General features: G+C 40.9%; 1 protein-coding gene across 4 annotated transcripts in view; it reads right to left on the reverse strand.

The window, feature by feature from the left end:
• The window catches only part of Cep192 (centrosomal protein 192), a 117406-nt gene that overhangs the window by 38925 nt on the left and 58735 nt on the right, over nt 1-19746 (reverse strand). For all 4 annotated transcript variants that reach the window (XM_045143083.1, XM_045143084.1, XM_045143081.1 and 1 more), the window contains exons 22-30: nt 11987-12217; nt 8407-8532; nt 8172-8315; nt 7981-8044; nt 7469-7608; nt 7282-7374; nt 6650-6774; nt 4955-5131; nt 369-459 (exon numbers count right to left, since the gene is read on the reverse strand). In XM_045143083.1, coding sequence (XP_044999018.1) covers nt 369-459; nt 4955-5131; nt 6650-6774; nt 7282-7374; nt 7469-7608; nt 7981-8044; nt 8172-8315; nt 8407-8532; nt 11987-12217 — 1191 coding nt within the window. The remainder of the gene's footprint in view (nt 1-368; nt 460-4954; nt 5132-6649; nt 6775-7281; nt 7375-7468; nt 7609-7980; nt 8045-8171; nt 8316-8406; nt 8533-11986; nt 12218-19746) is intronic.

Raw genomic sequence — 19746 nt, forward strand, 5'->3', positions numbered from 1 at the left:
GGCTACAGTGAGACCCTACCTCGAAAAAACAAAAAAACAAAAAGAACTCCATAAGTCAGAGACTAAGTGTGGCTGCACAGGGAATGGAGCAGGCAGGAGGCTCTTGAGTTCAAAACCAGTCTGGGCTATATAATAGGGCCTGTCTCAAAAAGAAAGAAAAAAAAGCCATACAAAGTAACTTCAAAGAAAAAAATCAAAGGCTTTATAATATGCACATATGAAAACTGTCAATGAAAGGCAAACAAAAAATTGTATGAAAAATGCTATAATTAAACATAATTATATCTGCATGGTAAAAATAACATGTACTATATATGTATATACACACATACAATATCAGACAAAGCAAAAGACTACATTCTCCAAACCTGAAAGCAGTCTTGATCTTGTCCTTTAATCAGTAGTCTTAAGTACTGGGTTGTAGAAGTAGAACCGCTTCGTAAAGCTAACTTCTGAAGCCTAAAAACAAACAGTTTAAACTGTGTTTTCTTCCACAGATATTGCTGCAGTGATAAAAACAAAGCCAGGTAATCAAACCTTAGGCTTTGCAGGCAAGCACCGTAATTAACTAAACCATCTCCAGCCCAAGAGTAGGTTCTTATAAAGCAAGACTAACCTCAAGTTTTGTCCTTCCACATAAGCACAGCTGCCTTTTGCATTTCCACCAAACCACAGTGCAACCATTAATAGCTTCATTCTGATTTTGGGTTTTTTTTTTTGTAATTTTAATATATAAATTATAACAGGTTTTACTCTTTTATTCCTCTCACCTCAACTCCATTACCCTGAGGGCCCACATCGGTAGAGTTATGGTATTCATTGTAGGGTCATGAAGACCTCAGTCAGTTCCTGTAAGATAGGAGGAGACTGTGCCTTGGGCTATTTCTGCCCACGTTGTGACTCTTAAAATCTTTCTGACCCCTCATCTGATTATTGCCTGAGCTATAGTGGGCCTGGTAGCCTATTCTTTTTAACTTATCCATTGATAACTGAACTAAACAGTTAAATTACGTTGGCCACATTCTACAGCACAAAACTTAGACCCTCAATTAACTATTTGTACATTTATTAGAACAGACCAAAATTAAATGCTTTGAGGAAAATCTTGTCATCCAGATACTACTCAAATAACCTGTAGAGAGCTTGAAAACCTTCCTTCATAAGCATATGCCTCACTCAGCCCTTTGGTATCTTTCAATCTTAATTCTATCTCACCTGAACTGTTAAAGTACAGGACATGCAGCTAACCATATGGAACATTATCTCAAACTTGGTGCCAGTCAGTATTTGTCAAAAGCCAAGTCCATCAGTTATTTATGCATTACTGAGACAAAATATCCAACCTGAAGCAACTTAAGGAAGGAAAGGGTTGATTGTGGCTTTATTTCAGAGGGTCTCAATCATGGTGGGAAAAAGGACAGCAGGAAGGAAGCAGGCTCACACAGTCACATCAGCATAAAGGAAGTAGAGAGAGCAAGCAGGGCTAAGCTGTAACAGCTCAAAGGACCACCTCCAGTGACGCATTTCCTCTAGCAAGGCTCACCTTCTAAAGGTACCACAACCTTCCCAAACAGTGACACCAACTGGAGATTTAAAAAGTCATGAGTCAGCCTGGGCTAGAATGAGACCCTACCTCGGGGAAAAAAAAAAAAAAAAAAAAGCCATGAGTCTATGGGGGATATTTTACCTGTAACATCACACGTAGTTAAGAGAAAGGTTTACAGCGCTGTTTCAATAACATTCATTAAAAGTATCTAGTACTACCACCAAACAACATGGATTTGACAAACCTCATTAAAATACTTTTGAGGTGTCCTGCATCCATGCCACATGGAAACATCAAATGGGAAAAAGTGCTAGGAACTTGGATGTAGCAATTGCTGTTCAGTGTATTTTTTTGTTTGGGGTTTTTCTTTGTTTGAGATTCAATAAATTACAGTTTTCTTGGGGAGAGGGGTTTTAAAGTAGGGTCTCACTCTAGCCCATGTTGATCTGGAATTCACTATGTAGTCTCAAGCTAGCTTTGAACTCATGGAGATCCTCCTACCTCTGCCACCATGCCCAGCCAGATTTGGAAGCCCAATCTCTGGAAGATGGACCTCTCAAGTCCCTAAACCAGGTGTCATGGCACACACCTTTAATCCCAACACTGGGGAGGCTGAGGTAGGATCAGCATGAGTTCAAGGTCAGCCTGGGTCTATAGAGTTAAGTCACTTAGTCAACCTGAGCTAGAGTGAGACTGCCTTGAAAAAACAGAAAAATTAGGGGTTGGAGATTTAGCTCAGTGGATAAGCACTTGCTTATTAGCAAGTGCAAGGCCCTGAGTTTGGTCCTCAGCACAGTAAATAAATAAATAAATAAATTAATTAATTAATTTAAGGCTGGAGAGATGGCTTAGTGGTTAAGGTGCTTGCCAGCTAAAGCCTAACAGCCCAGGTCCAATTCCGCAAAACCCATGTAAGCCAGATACAAAAAGTGGCACATGCTTCTGGAGTTTGTTTGCAGTGGCTAGTGGTCCTGAAAAGCCAATTCTCTGTACCTATCTCTCTTCTCTGTATTTCTCTCTCTGCTTGTAAATACACAAATATAAAAAAATAAAAAATTTAAATTAAAAAAATTTAGACTTACGGTTACGATGGCACCATAGGAACCATGCCAAAGCAGTCTAGGGGAGAAAAGGCCAAAAATTCCCCAGCAAAATGCACTCTTCTACTTAAAAGTGAGGTATATAGTCTGTATAGTCTGTGCTGTTTTTTCATTGAAAGTGTACATTGTTTAGTTAAATTTTAGAATCTGCCTGTATTTTGTTTCACTCAGCCTACTTGAATACTCTCATAGCAGGCAAACCCAATACCTAGGGTCACTTTTGTAGATACTCTGAGAGTCTTGAGAGCCACACCTAGCACCTTAAGCTCCTACCCTGAAAATATATAACATCAAATCAATTGATACAGCTAAGAATACCCAGCTGGCTAAAAAACCCAAGCATTAACTTAATCCAAGATGCAAAAATATGTATAACACAAGAAACACCAAAAATAAAGACAATATAAATCCACCAAAAAGTATTAATGCATCAGAAATGATCTCCAGTGAGAACAAGATAGAGGAAATGCCTGAAAAAGATTTCAAAAGAATGATTATAAATATGTTCAAAGAAGTCAAAGAAGAAATCAAGGGAATGAAAGAGGAAATCAAAGAAATCAAGAAGACATAGGACACCAATTTAATGAAATAAAGAGGTCAATACAAGACATAAATAAGGAAATAGAAATAATAAAGAAAAAACAGTCAGAATTACTAGCAATTACAGTTAATGAAATAAAAAACTCTGTAGAAAATCTCACCAGTAGAATGGATGAAGGAGAGGACAGAATATCTAAGTTAGAATACCAGGTGGCAGATCTAATACAGCCCAACAAAGAGAAAGACAAACTAATAGGAAAGTATGAATGGGAATTCGGGACATTATGAGAAGATCAAACGTAAGAATTCAGGGCATAGTAGAAGGAGAAGAATTTCACTCCAAAGGCATAGTAGGCATCTTCAACAAAATCATAGACAAAAACTTCCCCCAAATTGAAAAAGAGGTGCCAATGCAGATACAGAAATCCTTTAGAACACCAACCAGACAAAACCTGGAAAGAACCTCTCCTCGCCATATTATATAATCAAACTTCCAAACACACAAACCAAAGAAAAAATATTGAAAGCAGTTAGAGAGAAAAATCAAGTTACCAACAAAGGCAAGCCTATCAGGATCACAGCAGATTACTCAACACAAACTTTAAAATCCAGAAAGGCTTGGAGTGATGTATTCCAAGTTCTGAAAGATAACAACTGTCAACCACGGTTACTTTATCCTGAAAAGCTATCCATTCAAATAGACAGAGAAATAAGGACATTCCACAACAAAAGCAGGCTAAAGGAGTATTTGAAGACAAAACCAGCTCTACAGAAAATACTTGAAAGAATCCTCCACACTGAAGAGAAAGAAAAGCACACATATAAGGAACCTGGAAAAAACAATACTCAAATACTAGTTAACACAAAAGAGCAAAGGTAAAACCGGAAGAACTACAAAAAATGGCAAAATTACACACCTCTCAATAATATCTCTTAATATCAATGGCCTCAATGCCCCAACCAAATGACATAGGTTTGCAGACTGGGTTAAAAAGCAGGATCCTTCAATTTGTTGCCTCCAAGAAACCCAACTTTCTACAAAGGATGGACACTATCTTATGGTGAAAGGTTGGAAAGCGGTGTTTCAAGCAAATGGGCCTAGAAAACAAGCAGGAGTTACTATCCTAATATCTGACAAGGCAGACTTCAGCCCAACATTAGTTAAGAAAGATAAGGAAGGTCACTTTATATTGATTAAAGGCACACTCCAACAGGAGGACATTACAATCCTAAATATATACGCACCTAACATGGGGGCTCCCAAATTCATCAAACAAATGCTATTAGAACTAAGGTCACAGATAACACCAAACTCAGTGGTAGTGGGTGACTTCAACACCCCACTCTCATCAACTGACAGGTCATCCCAAGGCTCAAGATCCATTGCAGAAGAGGTGGCAGAAAGAATTTAAGAGCCAAAGGAAAGGTAGGACTCCTTACAACATGCTCCTCCCAGACACACAATGACCTCACAGTGTCTGACTTCCTACACAAGACCATCATAATAGGAGGAAAAGATCATGACATCAAAATAAAAGAGCGACTGATTGAGAAGGGGACGGTATATGACAGAGAATAGAACTTCAAAGGGAAAGTGGGGGGAGGGAGGGCATTACCATGGGATATTTTTTATAATCATGGAAGTTGTTAAAAAAATTTGAAAAGAAAAAAAAAACTAATAATGCTATAATAAGTAATACTTGAAGGAGTAACATTAAATAATTAAAAGCAAACTGTCAGCATTCTCAGATAGTTGGTGCACACTTACTGTGTTCTGCCAAGGGGTACACCTCCCCAAGTCAGAAACTGCTTATTGGACAAAATTGATGGAGTATCTGAAGAGGACGGTTCAGGTGGCAGAAGTTTACTTCCAGAAGAACTGACTTGGCCTTTTAATACTACTTCATACTGAGGTCCAAATGGCTGCACAAGTATTTTCAAGGTCCTAATAAAGAAGAAAGTATTAAGTCAAATGTCTTCAGTTGTTTTGACACTCATGCACAACCTATCCAAGAAACTGTGTGGGCAATAACAATAAATACAATGACATTCCTGTCTCTAGAGCTTAAAATGTTCCAGAGAAAAACACAGAAATAAGAGACAATCACAATAATGTCTACATGGCAGAACAACAACAAGTTAACAATGCTACAAGAAAACTATCCATGAGGAATTTGAGGAGTCTAAATAAGCTTCCCAGAAGGAGTTATCCCAGCATGATTGAAAGCAAGCAAGTTAGACAGAAGTCTTCACACTGGGCACCTTTTCTGCAAGTTTCCAACAACAGACTACTCAGATGCCATCACTGTTCAGCCCAAACTGGGGAAAGCAATCATGCCTCTGAGGTATGCTATAAGCTATGCTTATGCACTCAGCTTCTAAGAGTGTTCACGTGATGACTGAAAATTATTATTTGCTAATGATTTAGTGTAAAAATGTCATAAGCCTAGAGGACTGGATAATAGGCCTAAATTAATAAATAAAATGACAAGGCCAAGTAAATATTTCCAGGAAGAAAAGAAAAAGTTAATGAGAAACATCAAAATTTATGTTACATTATTTACTTTGGTCTGAATATATATGAAAACAGCAATTTCTTAATTTCCATTCAGCTAGATTAAAAGAAGGCTTTTGGTAACAAAGAAAATGATGTATGAGGGTTAGATGGATGGCTTAGCAGTTAAGGCGTTTGCCTGCAAAGCCAAAGGACCTGGTTCAATTCCCCAGGACCCACATTAGCCAGATGCACATGTGTCTAGAGTTTGTTTTCAGTAGCTGGAGGCCTTGATGCACCCATTCTCTCTTTCTCTCTCTCCCTCTTTATCTGTCAAATAAATACGTAAATGTTTTCTTTAAAAAAAAAAGTCCCACAGAGGTACATGCCAGGCAGTACCACACAGCTTTAGTGATAGCAAGGCAATGTTCTGAATTGGCCCTCTCCTCTGGATGGCGGTCGTTCTCACACCATGCCCAACTTTCCTCTCTCTGTCTCTCTCTCTCTCTCTCTCCCCCTCCCTTTCTCTGTCAAATCAATAAATAATAAAGCATTTTTAAAAAGAAAGAAAATCATGTATGAGGGGTTGGAGAGATGGCTTAGTGGTTAAGGCAAAGCCTAATGGACCCAGGTTTGATTTCCCAGTGCCCACATAAAGCCTGATGACAAAGGTGGCAGATGCGCCTGGAGTTTGTCTGCAGTGCCTAGAAGCTAGAGTGCCCATATAATCTCTCTTTCTGCCTCTTTCTCATCTCTCTCTCTCTCTCTCTCTCTCTCTCTCAAATACATACATACATACATACATATATACATACAAAAAAATTTAAAAACAGAAAACTAAAATCACGTATGAGGTGAAGTAAAACATGCACTTGCATATTCAGGCTGGAAGAGAAGAATACCTTAACCAAGTGGCTACTTTTTTCTGAGATGAGTAAAGACTTATCATTATAAATATCTTCATATTACCTTTCCTCACAGGCTGTGGGATTGAGATTCTTTGGTGTAAATGAAATAACCACCTCATGTTCTTCTCCAGGCTTGAGGAACAGACTCTCTGGGTCCACTGAAAAATGACTTCCTTGTTCTGAAACCTAAGCAATTATATAATAACCATTTAATGCTGGCTCCCATGTGCATGGCTCTCTCTCGGGTATTTCTGCCTTTCTTATTTACTAGGATATGATATGTGCTCTTTCCTCCTGTCCATCACTGTCCTAATTTGTCTCTCTACCTTTCAAAGGATAATTCTTCCTCCATCCCAAAGCTATCTGCTAGGCCATCTCAAATTGCAGGTCACAACTACCCTGACATTCATTCACACAGGGATCTCAGCAATAAAGCCTACACATGCAGGCCACTCTTGTCTAGTCAACACAGACGACCCAGACACTAATCAGATTTCTGGGTTTTCTATTCAAAGCATTAGGCTTCAACATTAATCACAGAACATATTTCAGACTAGTGAAGCCCCCAGCTTTTACAGTCTTGGTAAGGCATGAGTTTAATCCTCATGGCCCCCAGACAAGGTAGGCAGCACATTAGCCACCAGAAAGCAGGAGGCAGAAGAGAGACTACAGTGCTTTCCCAGGAAGTCTTACCTTGATATCTAAATAAACCTCAATATTCCCCGCATTTTTCAAAGGCAAATGCTGCTTGGCTGAGGAATTCATGCTGGCCAACAAATGCACAGTCTAGAGGGTAGGGAAAAACATGTAATTAAAAAATTGTCACAGTTAAAGTAATAGCAACCTGAGCACAAAGAAACAGAGACAGAGTTGAGGGTACCTGTAAGTCCCTGGGAGCATGAATCCTAGCTATTCCTGCTCTGGCTCGAAGACCCACACTTCTAAGGACTGGAGTAGGGTTCGGGCTGTCCACTTCTATATCCACTTTCGCCAAGAACTCTTCTGCTGGGTCTAAAATCTCTACAAAAGTTCACTCTTTTACTTCACTGACCAAAGAGTTTATCAATCCCAAATTTCACCAGTGGATCAACACAATGTGCTTAAAGGGTCATAAAAGAAGGTAGCAATAGACTTTTAAAGGATTAAAAGAGGAAAAGAAACAACTTGACAGAGAAAGGCAGAGACAAAATGGGTTTTCTGTGGCACTTGCTTAGATTACCTACACTTACACAGATTTGACCCAAAAGATCATGATATCAGCACAATTTTCTAAACACAGAATTCTTGACAAATTACCCTAAATATTCACATTTAATGCACAATAAGATAAGCTTTAAATTTTCAGTTTGCTTGGTCACAGGTTACAATTCCCACAAAGTGAAGATAAAATACCTGAGGAAGAGACTCGTTTCTTTGGACTATGGAAAAGAACCCAAATTATCAGAAATTCTGAATCCTATAAAATGAGAAACAAAAATTTTAATATATTAGTATTGAGATTTCAATCTTGATAAGGTAAAACCAGCTTGAAAACATAACTTCCTCTTTAATTTCAAATTAGTTTTTCAATTGACTCAGCCTACCTGCCCATCATAGCTGGCAGGCATCACATGGCTGACGACAGATGGGGCCACTAGCTGAGCAATCACACCCGCATAGGGAGCGGCTTTCAGGGATGTGTGGATGGGCTCCTTGGAAAAGGAGAAGCAGCGCCAGGCTGACGTATTCTGTTCAGAAACAGAAGGATCCGCATCAGAAACAGGAAACTAACCAATCGACGTACTCTGCAGGGAGTCTGGCATCTGTGCTGGTACTTACAGCATTAATAATCAGTCTGACCGGTATGGCAGCATGCGTCCGATTAATGAGTTTCAGTGGAAGAGCCTTCCAGCCTTCATAAGTCAAGTCACCGAAATCAAGGACTCCTTTCTTTTCTGTTTCTACCTAAGGATGAAAAACAAATGACTGACTTGTGAAAAGTGATCTATTAATTAATAAGTTATGTGCATATTATTGCCTCTTTTAGCCACAAATTAAGAGTTATTAGCATTATAGGTAAACTTAATCTAGGTTTTTCCAGACTATTTTACAACTGCTTATTTTCTACAAAACTAAACATTATATATTTTTGATGTACCAAATACACTATAGAATAAAGCAAAGTGGCAGCTGCTACACTGAAAAAACTATGAGATCTTAAGATGAGTTGATGGTTTTACATACCATAAATCTCCTTTGAATGACATCTACCATTAGAATATGATTTTCTTAATTCCTGTCACAATTATCACAAGTACCTTGGCAATTTCAGGTTCATTCCAGTACCGTGAAAATATTTAAAATGTCAAAAAAGATGTATCAGAAATTTAAAACAAGTTCCTATATAACAGACTTTATATCTTTAAACATTGGAGGACAACCTAATAGACCCTCATAGGCACACATATGAAATGCACAATATTTAAAACACGTTTTATTTCACTTTATTCTTTGCTCAACAAAACAACCAACAAGGAAACCAAAGGCAGATTAACAAGTGGCACCTGACATCCATGAAGACTCCCAAAGATCTGGGGTCCTCATTAAAACCCAAGGTAGTCTAACTTTTATACTGTTAGAAAGGAGTATTTCAAGTTCCTTGTCCAGACTGGAATGAAACGTGGCCTCCATGCATAAAACCTTGAAATTCAAAGTGTGTTTCCTAGAAGAGGCCTAAAAACCTATTTAGACACTCTCAGGGAAACAACAGGAAGCCTGCCCAGGGACGAGTGCACATGGAGGGATTGTATGTAGGAACAGGAAAGCTTGGCTTTAGACCATGGTGGAGACTCAGGGGGGCCTTGCAAGCCTCCTTGCACTTATGCATGTCTCTGTATTTCGGCAGTATGCTCCCAAGTAATTTACAGCACAGTACACATGGAAAGGAAGGAAAAAAAATTGGCTGAACTTTTAGGTGACATAATGAAAAGTTGTTAGAGATAGAAAATTAGTAAACAAACGACGCCATCAAAAGATCCATGTAAGACAAAACAGACTTCAGGGGAAAAAAAGGATAAAAAGAAATGACAACTTTAAGTAGTCTGGTTCACACTGAGAAGTCCTTTAGTGTGTTCAACCCAAAGCTCAGAAACAAACATCACTTGTTCTAAAGTTTGTCAGGGGAGTCTACTAGGCCACTTTTTGGGACCTAGTGCTTTACACAGCCAAATACCACTGAGGGGAGCCACTCATGATGTAGCAACTTTCAAGTATTGCAAAGTTCTGACTTTTTAACATCTGCTATAAGAATGTAAGTCAATTAATCAGGTTCCAAAGCCTTGAACATACTCATATACCAAAAAAATAGTCAACGGTCAGGTTTGGGGTTCAGGATAAGAGAACCAAGACAAATTGCTTTTTATTTTAGGCCCAAGAAATTTACTTTAGTGCCAGCAATGACCGGCAGAATCCAAAGCCATAGAGAAAAAAAAAGGAATTGGATCCAGAAAGCATCAGAGGGAGAAAGGGAGAGATCGGGAAGAGGAGGCAAGCAAAAGAGGGGAGTGTGTGGGCCAGTGGGAGCAAGAAAGAAGAGAGGGAGAGGGGAGACTTTTAAGAGTTACAGGAAGAGGGAAACTGCCCTGTGAGGAAGGGCCCTTAGGTGATGTGCTGAAGTGGCGGCTGGGAAAGTAGCATTCCCTCTTCTCAGTTTGGCCATGGGAAGGAGACATCCCGGGGATTCTTGCAATAACGTTCATTCTCAGTGTTCTTCAACAGTAAACCCAAGAATGTACAGTTTTGATTGTCTGAACTGGGGAAAGGGGTGTTCCTTATTCCAAAAGGCCAGGGAAAGGAATGAACATCCTACACTAATCAAGATAGGTCCCAACTCCCTGAAGAATTTTTTAAAAAATATTTTATCTTATTTTCTAGAGAAAGAGAAAAAGGCAGATCGAGAGGGAGAAAGGGAAGAAGGGTGAGAATGGGCATGCCTATGCCACCAGCCACAGCAAAGGAACTCCAGATGCATGTGCCACCTTGAGCATCTGGCCTTACATGGGTACTGGGGAATCAAACTTGTGTCTTAAGGCTTCACAAGCAAGTGCCTTCATTACTAAGCCATCTCTCCAGCCTATCCCTGAATAATTTTTGAGCCCAAAATATCAACAGCATTCACATTGACAACAGTAAGCACAGAAGAATTAGTAAAATGAATTAAATGGCAACAAATTGTATCATTAAGTTCCTGAGAACAGCTGCAAGCTGAACTTCCTCTCCTGTGTCCTAGAACAGAAGCTGCTAAAGGAAGTTACTAAATAGTTGCTATAGAAAGGCATAATGGGCCGGGCATGGTGGCGCACACCTTTAATCCCAGCACTCAGGAGGCAGAGGTAGGAGGATCGCCATGAGTTAGAGACTATGTAGTAAATTCCAGCTCAGCCTGAACTAGAGACCCTACCTTGAAAAAACAACAAAAGGCATAATGAGGCTAGAGACGGCTTAGTGGTTAAGACGCTTGCCTGTGAAGCCTAAGGACCCATGTTCCACTCTCCAGATCCCACATATGCCAAACACACAAAGGTAAGGTAAATCCAAGGTCACAAATGCCCACTATGTGGTGCAAGCATCTGGAGTTAAATGGCAGTAGCTGAGGCCCTGGCACACCAATTCTCTCTCCCAATCTCTTTCTCTGGTTCTCTCTAAAATAAAGTAAAAAATTTTTTAAAAACTATAATGAGAGCCTGGAGAGATGGCTTAGTTGTTAAGGTGCTAGCCCACAAAGCCTAAGGACCAAGGTTCAATTCCCCAGATACCATCTAAGCCAGATGCACAATATGGTGCACATATCTGGAGTTCAACTGCAGTGGCTACATGCCCTGGGGCACCTATTCTCATTCTTTCTCTCTCTCTCTTTCCCTCTCTCTCTCTCTGTCTCACCGTCCCTCTATCCTCGTCTCCCTCCCTCTTTCTAATAAATAAATTCTTTTTAAAAAATGTATACTGTGAAACCAAAAATAGTGGCCTTTAACCCTAGCACTCAGAGGTAGGAGGATCACTGTGAGTTCAAGGGCAGCCTGGGACTACAGAGTTCCAGATCAGCCTGGGCTAAAGTAAGACCCTACCTCAAAAAGAGCCCCCCCCCCAAAAAAAAAAAGCCTAATGACTCAGGTTTGATTCCCCAGGACACACATAAGCCAGATGCACTTGGTGGCCTATGCATCTGGAATCTGTTTGTAGTAGCCAGAGGCTCTGGCTTACCCATTCTCTCTGTAAATAAATAAATAGGAGATATTAAGAAGTAATATTTAGCTTGAGACAGTATATGACATATCTGTCCATAAACTCATTTTTCCCTAAATATTACATCTAAGGTTAAGCAGCCATCATTAAAATGTCAGCTATGGCAAAACATCGTTACCTCAACAGCAGGAGTCTCAGCAACAGCAGTGAGAATGACTCTGCTTCCCAAAGCTTCTGCTTGGACCACTGTCTCCACATCTGCTGAAAATGGCCAAGAAGCAACACTGAACATGCATCTGAAAATCCCAGGAGCGCAGGGAATAAAAAGTATTTTTATCTCTTCTGTGGCATGAGGTCTTATGATGACTTTATTCTTAAAAACTAAGCAAGGATGTGTTGGAAGATCCACCTATAAATAAAAGTGAAAGAGTTTGTTAGAAATGGCTGTGCCTTGAAAATCAAGAAGACAAAGCAAGAAATCACCTAGGTTAAGATTCTTTCTCCCTGTCACTGTAACTATGAAATCTAGACATTACCTGCTCAAAAATTTTCCAATCTTAGGCAAGCATGGTGGCATACCCCTTTAATCCCAGCATTGAGGAGCACAGGTAGGAGGATTTCATGGCCACCCTGAGACTACATAGTGAATTCCAGGTCAGCCTGAGCTAGAGTGACACCCTACCTCAGAAAAAAAGAAAAAAATAAGTGTGCTCCACCACGCCTGGCTCTTGGCTCTTTTTTTTTTTTTTTTGAAACTCAGAGTGATCCTCCTACCTCTGCCTCCCAAGTGCTGGGATTAAAGGCGTGCACCACCATGCCCAGCTTGGAGCACACTTTTTTTTTTTTTTTTTGCTTATTTTTCATTTTTATTTTTATTTATTTGAGAGAAAGAAAGAGAAAAATAGGCAAGGAGAGGGAATGTGCCTGCCAGGGCCTCCAGCCACTGCAAAGAAACTGTATACATGTGCCTCCTTGTGCATCTGGCTTCCAGGGGTCCTGGGAAATCAAATCTGGATCCTTTGGCTTTGCAGGCAAGTACCTTACCCACTAAGCCATCTCTCCAGCCCTAAAGGAACAACCTTTGATTTCATCAGTTTTTCTCTGCTTTGCTGATTTTTCTCTGTTTGTCTATCAGATGCAGTTGTGGTATGTCCCTTCTAGATGATGATGCTATTCCAGTGAATAAATGTAACTGTAACGATCTGTCCATTCAGCTGTTGGCAGAGTTTTGGATACTGCTAGAAGCAGAATGTCTCCATTTTTGGACTCTGATTGCCATTTTATTATAATTCTCTGTTTCCCAAGAGTGACTCAAACCACCCCTCGTAATTATCACTTCTCTGGTGTGGCCCAAACCCCAAAGCAAGGTGGACTGCCCTACAATTAAAGAATTCTAATGTCCCCACTGTCCCATAAGTGTCCCCTCATCTGTGAGAGAAGTTGCTTCTGATCTTGCCTGGTCAAAGGCCTTCTCAGGCTTTCTGGGAATAAACCTGCCTCAGCTATTGAGTTGAATCTTTTCTTTCATTTTATTTCCCTCTTTTCCTAACATTTGGTGCCGAAACCTGGGTCAGGTGCTTGGAGCAGGGACCCTCTTGCAACCCAGGGAGCAATGTGGAGCACACTTTTAATCCCAGCACTTGGGAGGCAGAGGTACGAGAATCACTGTGGGTTTGAGGCCACCCTGAGAAAACATAGTCAGCCTGAGCTAGAGTGAGACCCTACCTCAAACACATACACAACACACACACACACAAAAAAAAAACCAAACAAACAAAAACAAAAAACACAAGATTACCAGTACAAGGCCAGGATAAATTACAAGAGATGCTATCTCAAAAAAATAAATAAGAAGTTATGAAATTTACAGGAAAATGGATGGATATGGAAAGGATTATACTGAGGTTAACCCAGGCCCAGAAAGCCAAACATCACATGTTCTCTCTCATGTGGATCCTAACTACAAATGATTAGACTTCTGCGTGAGTAGGAAGAAAACGCAGCAGCAGAGGCCAGTAAGCTAGAAGGGAGATATAAAAGGACTAGAAAGGGAGGGAGGGGGACTTAATAGGATGGTATCGTATATATGTAAGAACAGATTAATGGGGGTTAAAAGCGACTAAATGGGGCTGAAGAGATGGCTTAGCGGTTAAGCACTTGCCTGTGAAGCCTAAGGACCCCGGTTCGAGGCTCGGTTCCCCAGGTCCCACATTAGCCAGATGCACAAGGGGGCGCACGCGTCTGGAGTTCGTTTGCAGAGGCTGGAAGCCCTCACGTGCCCATTCTCTCTCTCCCTCTATCTGTCTTTCTCTCTGTGTCTGTCGCTCTCAAATAAATAAATAAATAATTTTAAAAAGCAACTAAATGATGTCAGGGGAAGAGACTGAGTAAAGGAAAGGTGGAGGGAGAGCTAAACAAAATCTACAAGGATATAAATAAGTAATACAAAAATCTACTGTTTTGGACAATTAAACACACAAGAGCCATAGAATATCACTAGAAAATTTTCATTGGCGCACCCATCCTTTCTCTCTCCCTCTATATGCCTTTCTCCCTTTGTCTGTCACTCTCAAATAAATAAATAAAAAATGAACAAAAAAAATTTAAAAAGAAAATTTTCAGTGCCAGGAATGGAATACTTTCCAGTGAATTGTTGGCCAGCAAGGTTCCTGATACCGCCAAAACATTAATGAAAATGAAAAAAAAAACTAAGCTGGACATGGTGGTGCACACCTTTAATCCCAGCACTGGGGAGGCAGAAGTAGGAGGATCACTGTGAGTTCAAGACCACCCTGAGACCACATTCTGAATTCTAGGAAAGCCTGGGCTAGAGCAAGACCCTACCTTGGAAAAAAGAAAAAAAAAAAAAAACCAGAGGGAAATCTATCTGCTGGGCATGGTGGTACATACCTTTAATCCCAATACTTGGAAAGCAGAGGTAGGAGAATTGCCTTGAGTTTGTGGCCACCCTGAGACTTCATAGTGAATTCCAGGTCAGCCTGAGCTAGAGCGAGACCCTAACTGCAAAGAACAATTATTCAAAATGACTCAGGAGAATTGTTCTTACTATATGGGGACTTTGTCCCCCTGGACAATTTGGAAGCAAACATCTTCTTCTATATCCTAAAAGTCACTAAACAAGAACCATTTCACAGCTTCAGACCTCTCTCTGCGTAATGTTTCCTTATCCACACATGCACTATGGGGGGGGGGGGGGAGTCAGGCTGATTTCCAGACAAGTCCCTAGGCTGTGATTATGACCTTGATCATCTCTTTTTCAAAGTGACAATCTTCTGACTTGTCTGTCCAGACATAGAAAATACTATTAACAGACTCTTACATGTTCCTAAAAGTTCTCAAATCTTACCTTCTACCAGTAACCCTTTCCTCCAGTCACTTGCTTTACATTTAATCTAATGATCTGACAGTAGATGGAAAAATGGAGCTGGAAAGATGGCTTAGCAGTTAAGGTGCTTTCCTGTGAAGGCTTAGAACCCAGGTTCAACTCCCCAGATCCCACATAAAGCAAATGCACATTCTGGCACATGGGTCTGGAGTTCATTTACAGTGTCTAGAGGCCCTGGAGCACCCATTCTTTCTCTACTCTATCTTCCTGTTTCTCTCTCTTTCAAATACGTAAATATTTTTAAGTATTAAAAAAAAAAAAAAGCTGGGCGTGGTGGCACATGCCTTTAATCCCAGCTCTTGGGAGGCAGAGGTAGGAAGATCGCCCTGGGACTACATAGTGAATTCCAGGTCAGCCTAGGCAAGAGTGAGACTCTACCTCGAAAAAACAAAAAACAAAGCAAAACAAAAACAAAGCCAGGCGTGGAGGCGCATGCCTTTAATCCCAGCACTTGGGAGGCAGAGGTAGGAAGATCACCTAGAGTTCGAGGCCACCCTGAGATGACATAGTGAATTCCAGGTCAGCCTGGGCCAGAGTGAGACCCTACCTCAAGAAAGAAATATAAAAACAGATAGGCCAGGTGTGCTGGCACATGCCTTTAATCCCAGCAGTTGGGAGGCAGAATTAGAAGGATTATTATGAGTTCGAAGCCACCCTGAGACAACATAGCAAATACCAGGTCAGCCTAAGCTAGAGAAAGACCCTAAATTGAAAAACAATTAAAAAAAAAAAAACAGGAAAAGTAAAGAACATAAGAGATATGGGCTGGAACATGGCTCAGTGGCTTAGGTGCTTACTTGCAAAGCCTGAGTTAGATTTCCCCAGTACCCACATAAAGCTAGATGAACAGAGTGGCGCATACATCTGTAGTTAGCTTGCAATGGCAGGAAGCCCTGGTACAAGGGCATGCTCAGACTCTCTGCTTCCAAGAAAATAAATAAAAATAATTTTAGGAGCTGCAGAGAAGGTTTAGCAGTTAAGGTGTTTGCCTACAAAGCCTAAGGACCCAGTTTCTGGAGTTCATTTGCAGTATCTAGAGACCTGGCTTGCCCATTCTTACTCTCTTCTCAATTACAAAAAAAGGGAGGGGGAAGCCAGGCGTGGTGGCACACACCTTTAGTCCCAGCACTGGGGAAGCAGAGGTAGGAGGATCACCATGAGTTCAAGGCTACCCTGAGACTACATAGTGAATTTCAGGTCAGCCTGTGCTAGAGTGAGACCCTACCTTGAAAATCAAACAAAAATAAATAAATAAATAAGGAAGAGGGGGCTAGAGAGATGGCTCAGTAGTTTAGACACTTATATGCAAAGCCTAATAATCTGGGTTCATATATGTGTAGGTAGCGGAAAGAATGTAAGAGCCAAAGGAAAGGTAGGACTCCTTACAACATGCTCTTCCAGACAAAAAAATGGCCTAGATATCCATGACCTTGCAGAGCCTGAAACTACCTACACAATACCATCATGACTGGAGGAAAAGATGATGACACCAAATAAAAGAGACTGATTGAGGGGGGAGGGGATATGATGGAGAGTGGATTTCAAAGGGGAAAGTGAGGGGAGGGAGGGAATTACCAGGGATTATTGTCTATAATTACGGAAATTGTCAATAGAACAATAATAAATTAAAAAAAAAAGAGAACTGGAGAGATGGCTTAGCGGTTAGGGCCTTTGCCTGCAAAGCCAAAGTACCCCAGTTCAAATCCCCAGGGCCCACATAAGCCAGATGCACAAGGGGGCAACACATCTGGAGCTCATTTGCAATGGCTAGAGGCCCTGGCATGCCCATTCTCTCTTCCTCTGCCTCTTTCTCTCTCTCTCAAGTAAATAAATAAACAAATTTTAAAAAAGAAAAAGAATGTAAACTGGCCAAGGTGGCACACGCCTTTAATCCCAGCACTGGGGAGGTGGAGGTAGGAGAATCACAGTGAGTTCGAGGCCACCCTGAGACTCCATAGTGAATTCCAGGTCAGGCTGAGCAAAAAAAAAAAAAGAATTTAAGAGCCAAAGGAAGAGTAGGATTACTTACAATCCAATCTTGCACACATAAAACAGCCTTGACATTCATGACCTCACAGTGCCTGACACTACCTACACAAGACCTTTCATAATAGGAGGGAAAAAATGATGACGTCAAAATAGACGAAAGACTAATTAGAAAGAAGGGATTCAATGGAGGGTGGATTTGAGGGAGGGAGAATAGGAAAGGAGGAAATTACCATGGTTTATTGTCTATACTTATGGAAGCTGTCAATAAAGTTCAAAACATGGTGTTGTGGTTGAGGAGATGGCTCAATAGTTAAAACCACTTGCTTGCAAAGCCTGCCTGCCCAGGGTTCAATTTTCCAGTGATCCACATAAAGCTAGACAGGCATTTGTTTGCAGTGGAAGGAGACCCTGAAAGATGCACATGTGCAAATATATCATATTTTAAAGGTGAATGCTGATTGCGACCAGTGATACAAGTTTATTCTCTGGTATCTACATACATGCACACACGTACACAATCACAAATACACATATGCAACTTGCACATATATGAACGTACACACATATGCATGCATGCATACAAATATAATGCTGGGTATAGTGGTACCCACATAGAATCCCAACATTTGGAAGATGGACAGAAGATGAAGAATCAGAAAGTCATCCTCTGGCACGCAGCTAGCCTGAGTGACGTAAGACCCCACTGTCATCTCTCTTGTATTTAAAGGTTCTGCACATGTCCAACACACTAGTTACCATTTCACTACTGAGGCAAGATGCCTGTCTGACAAAAATCAGCTTAAGGGAGAAAAGGTTTGTTTCAGTGAAAAGTTCCAGGAACTAGTGCATCATGGCAGGGAAGGCGTGGTGGCAGGAGCTGGTTACCTTCAGTTCGGAGAGAGGAATGAGTGCAGCTGCTCAGTCAGCTCTCTCCTTTGAACACAGTCCAGAACGCAAGCAAATGGAATAGCACCACCCACACTTATGGGTCCTCCCACCTCAACTAATCCAATCTAGAAAATCCCCAACATACATGCCAATAAATTCAGTTCCATGGTGATTCTCAATCTTATCAATTTGACAAACTGTCACCTGGCATTAAATAAAAAAGAAAAAGGAAAAAAATAAGATCCTATTTGAGTGAGTAGATATATAGCCTTAGAAAGAAAAAGTTGGAAATAGAACACATAAAATAGGGAGTTAAAAAGCCAAGCGTATTTTCTCTCCATCTACACAATCTCTCTCATCAATTACAATAAAAAGTAAAAATGACTGGGCGTGGTGGCGCATGCCTTTAATCCCAGCACTCAGGAGGCAGAGGTAGGAGGATCACCATGAGTTCAAGGCCACCCTGAGACTGCATAGTAAATTCCAGGTCAGCCTGGGCTAGAGTGAGACCCTACCTCAAAAAAACAAAAAATAAAGAAAGAAAGAAATAAAAAAGTAAAAATGCCAGGCACGATGGCCCCCACCTACAACCCAAACACTTGGGAAGCAGAGACAGGAGGACGGTCCCAAGTTTGATGCCAGCCTGATAGATATAGCAAGTTCCAGGCTACCTAAGGCAACATGGAGAGACTATTTCAAAAAATAAATAAAGGGCTGGAGAGATAGCTCAGAGATTAAGGTACTTGCATGTAAAGCCCAAAGACCTAGGTTCGATTCCTCTGTACCCATGAAAAGCCAGATGCACAAAGTGACATATGCACAGAGTTCATTGCAGTGGCTAGAGGCCCTGTCACACCCATTCTTCCAGTCTGTCTCTCTCCTCTCTATCTCTCTGCTTGCAAATAAATAAAATATTTTAAAAACAAGGAAGGGCTGGAGAGATGGCTTAGCGGTTAGGTGCTTACCTGTGAAGCCTAAGGATCCCAGTTGGAGGCTCGATTCCCCAGGTCCCACGTTAACCAGATGCACAAGGGGGCGCATGCATCTGGAGTTCAATTGCAGTGGCTAGAGGCCCTGGCGTACCCATTCTCTCTCTCTCTCCCTATCTGCCTCTTTCTCTCTCTCTGCTGCTCTCAAATAAATAAATAAAAATAAATGAAAACAAATAAAAAAAATAAATAAGGGGCTGGGGAGATGGGGCTTAGTGGTTAAGGTGCTTGCATGAGAAGCTTAAAGGCTTATGTTCAACTACCCAGGTCCCACAACATGACACAAGCACGCAAAAACGCACATGCGCACAAGATGACATGTGTCTGGAGTTCAATTACAGTAGCTGGAGGCCCTGGGATGTCAATTCTCTCTCTCTTTCTCTCTCCGATATATATATATATTTTTTTTTTGATTAAAAAAAGGGGGAACTGGAGAGATGGCTTAGCAGCTAAGGTGCTTGCCTGCAAAGCCTAAGGATCCAAGTTCAATTCTCCAGGTCCCAAATAAGCCAGATGCACAGATGGCACATGCATCTGGAGTTCATTTGCAGTGGCTAGAGGCCCTGGCGCACCCATTCTCTCTGACTTCTCTCTCTCCCTCCCTCCCTCATAAATAAATAAATATTAAAAAATAAGGGCTGGAGAGATGTCTTAGTGGCTAATGTG

Source organism: Jaculus jaculus, chromosome 2 (assembly GCF_020740685.1).
Source record: "Jaculus jaculus isolate mJacJac1 chromosome 2, mJacJac1.mat.Y.cur, whole genome shotgun sequence".
NCBI classification, from domain to species: domain Eukaryota; kingdom Metazoa; phylum Chordata; class Mammalia; order Rodentia; family Dipodidae; genus Jaculus; species Jaculus jaculus.